The sequence below is a fragment of the Curcuma longa genome, unplaced genomic scaffold (assembly GCF_044706935.1).
Source record: "Curcuma longa cultivar G26 ecotype Majalengka, Jawa Barat unplaced genomic scaffold, ITB_CL_G26_1.1 contig_26771, whole genome shotgun sequence".
NCBI classification, from domain to species: domain Eukaryota; kingdom Viridiplantae; phylum Streptophyta; class Magnoliopsida; order Zingiberales; family Zingiberaceae; genus Curcuma; species Curcuma longa.
This window is the reverse complement of record NW_027433215.1, coordinates 5,306-6,989: the sequence shown is the minus strand read 5'-3', so window position 1 is coordinate 6,989 and position 1,684 is coordinate 5,306. Positions and strand designations below refer to the sequence as shown.

The following is a 1,684-nucleotide window of genomic DNA, read 5'->3' as shown; positions in this document are numbered from 1 at the left end:
TTTAAAAAGTGGATTAGTAAAATCTTAATAATATTTAAAAATATATAAAAGGCGGGTGTTGTACCATGGAGCCTTTGCACCTTTGGTAACACGCTTTGGTGATATACACCTCACACAATTATGCACTTCTACATGACAATGATTTTGTGTCTAAGCATTTGATTTTGTGTCTAAGCATCTTTAGACAATTAACTCAACTGTCTGTTAATTATCTAACTTTAAAGTAGACTAAACCAACAATTAATGCCCAAATGACTCTACTTAATTAATTGATTACAGAATTCAGATTTTCAAATCATAAAATCAATCGATTTCTACTCTGCAGAATCGACATGATGGCTAACAAGTAAAAACTAATCTACCGAAGGACAACATAGGGACCAAGAAAAGAGTGTTGAAGTGGAACCGGCGGGAACCATCTGACAAGTGGTGTTGCCGGCGACAGCAGAGGAACAGGGCCATGGCCGCCGCCACCAAAGTATCGAGACGGGAAAGCCAAAGGTCGGCACACCATCGGTGGTGGAATCATGAACCTCCCAGGTGGTAAAGTCCATGGTTGCCGAAGAGGACCGAGAAAAGAAGCGCTCTTGATTTCATGGCAAACATTCTCCAAGCCGTAAAGAATCATGGAGTCTCGACCGTCCATGATTGCCCACCTCTTATGCATCTCGTGAAAGGTTAGTCCGGTGACCAAACTGTCGAATCCCGCTTGATGTGCCACGCCGTTGGCCTCCACGTTCAGCATACTCGCGAGCTTCATCAAGCCAATCTCTCCGCCGAGGAGCCCGGGGCAGAATCGCGCCATGTACTTGACGTCATAGAGTCTTCCGTTAAAGATGCTTCTCGCCGCTAGTATAAACTCTCCTGGTGTCTCGGGCAGCGGCCTTCCGCCGGCGAGTAGCTTTATCAAATAGCCCACATCGTAAGAGCCGTGGAACGTGACAAATGAACCGCCGTGGTGATCGAACAGTTTCTCCCGCAACAGAGTGGCATAGCGAACAGAAGAAATACCTTCGCGCAGGTTTCTTTGGACGTCGATACCGCTATTCTTCAGTAGGTCGATGGACGCCGGCAAGTAGGGGTCGACGTTCGGGTCAAAGTCCGAGAAATTGATCTGCCATGTCATGCCGGGGTGGTTGCCGGCGTCGTCGAAAAGGGCGATTCCTAGTTGGATCATGCAGAGGTTGTCGACATTGTACTTGAGGTCGCAGTATCTGCGCTCTCCAGCGGCATGGCGAGGGGTGAAGCGGAGGAAGCCGGAGAACTCTGTGTCGATGGCGACGATCGGGAAGGAGTGGCGAAGAACAGAGATCAACTCCATCTGCTCCAGTAAGTTTGCTTCCCAAACGTCGATGATCTCCATTGCTGCAAGCGATTGCTTTCTGCTGCTCTGTGTTTCTCTCTGATCTGAGGTTTGCATATATCTTTCGTTACCTCGAAGTAGTTATTTATAAAGATCGATTTACTAAACAGTTGAGTCCAATTCGGAATCTGTTATCGCTGCAGTCCTAATCTATTTGAAATTTTGGGATTCCGAATTATATTAGGAAAATTTTCTATCTAATCTAATATTCGATTGGATGAGAAAAATTTGAGCGATCCGTGTATTTAGGTGGTATTCGTTTAATAAATAATCTTTTCTTTAAAAAATATTTGTTAGAAATTTTTTATATTAAAATTGTCC

At 44.9% G+C, this 1,684-nt stretch overlaps 1 protein-coding gene across 1 annotated transcript; it reads right to left on the bottom strand.

Annotated features, from left to right (window-relative positions):
• Positions 1-358: 358 nt before the first annotated feature.
• Positions 359-1,363, bottom strand: LOC141818938 (putative CCR4-associated factor 1 homolog 9). The gene has a single exon (XM_074706334.1). It carries the CDS (start codon positions 1,361-1,363, stop codon positions 359-361), a length of 1,005 nt encoding a protein of 334 aa, XP_074562435.1.
• Positions 1,364-1,684: the final 321 nt, after the last annotated feature.

Bases quoted from the DNA above. Each gene is read 5' to 3' on its own strand.
- LOC141818938 (XM_074706334.1), bottom strand. From the start codon at position 1,363: ATGGAGATCATCGACGTTTGGGAAGCAAACTTACTGGAGCAGATGGAG.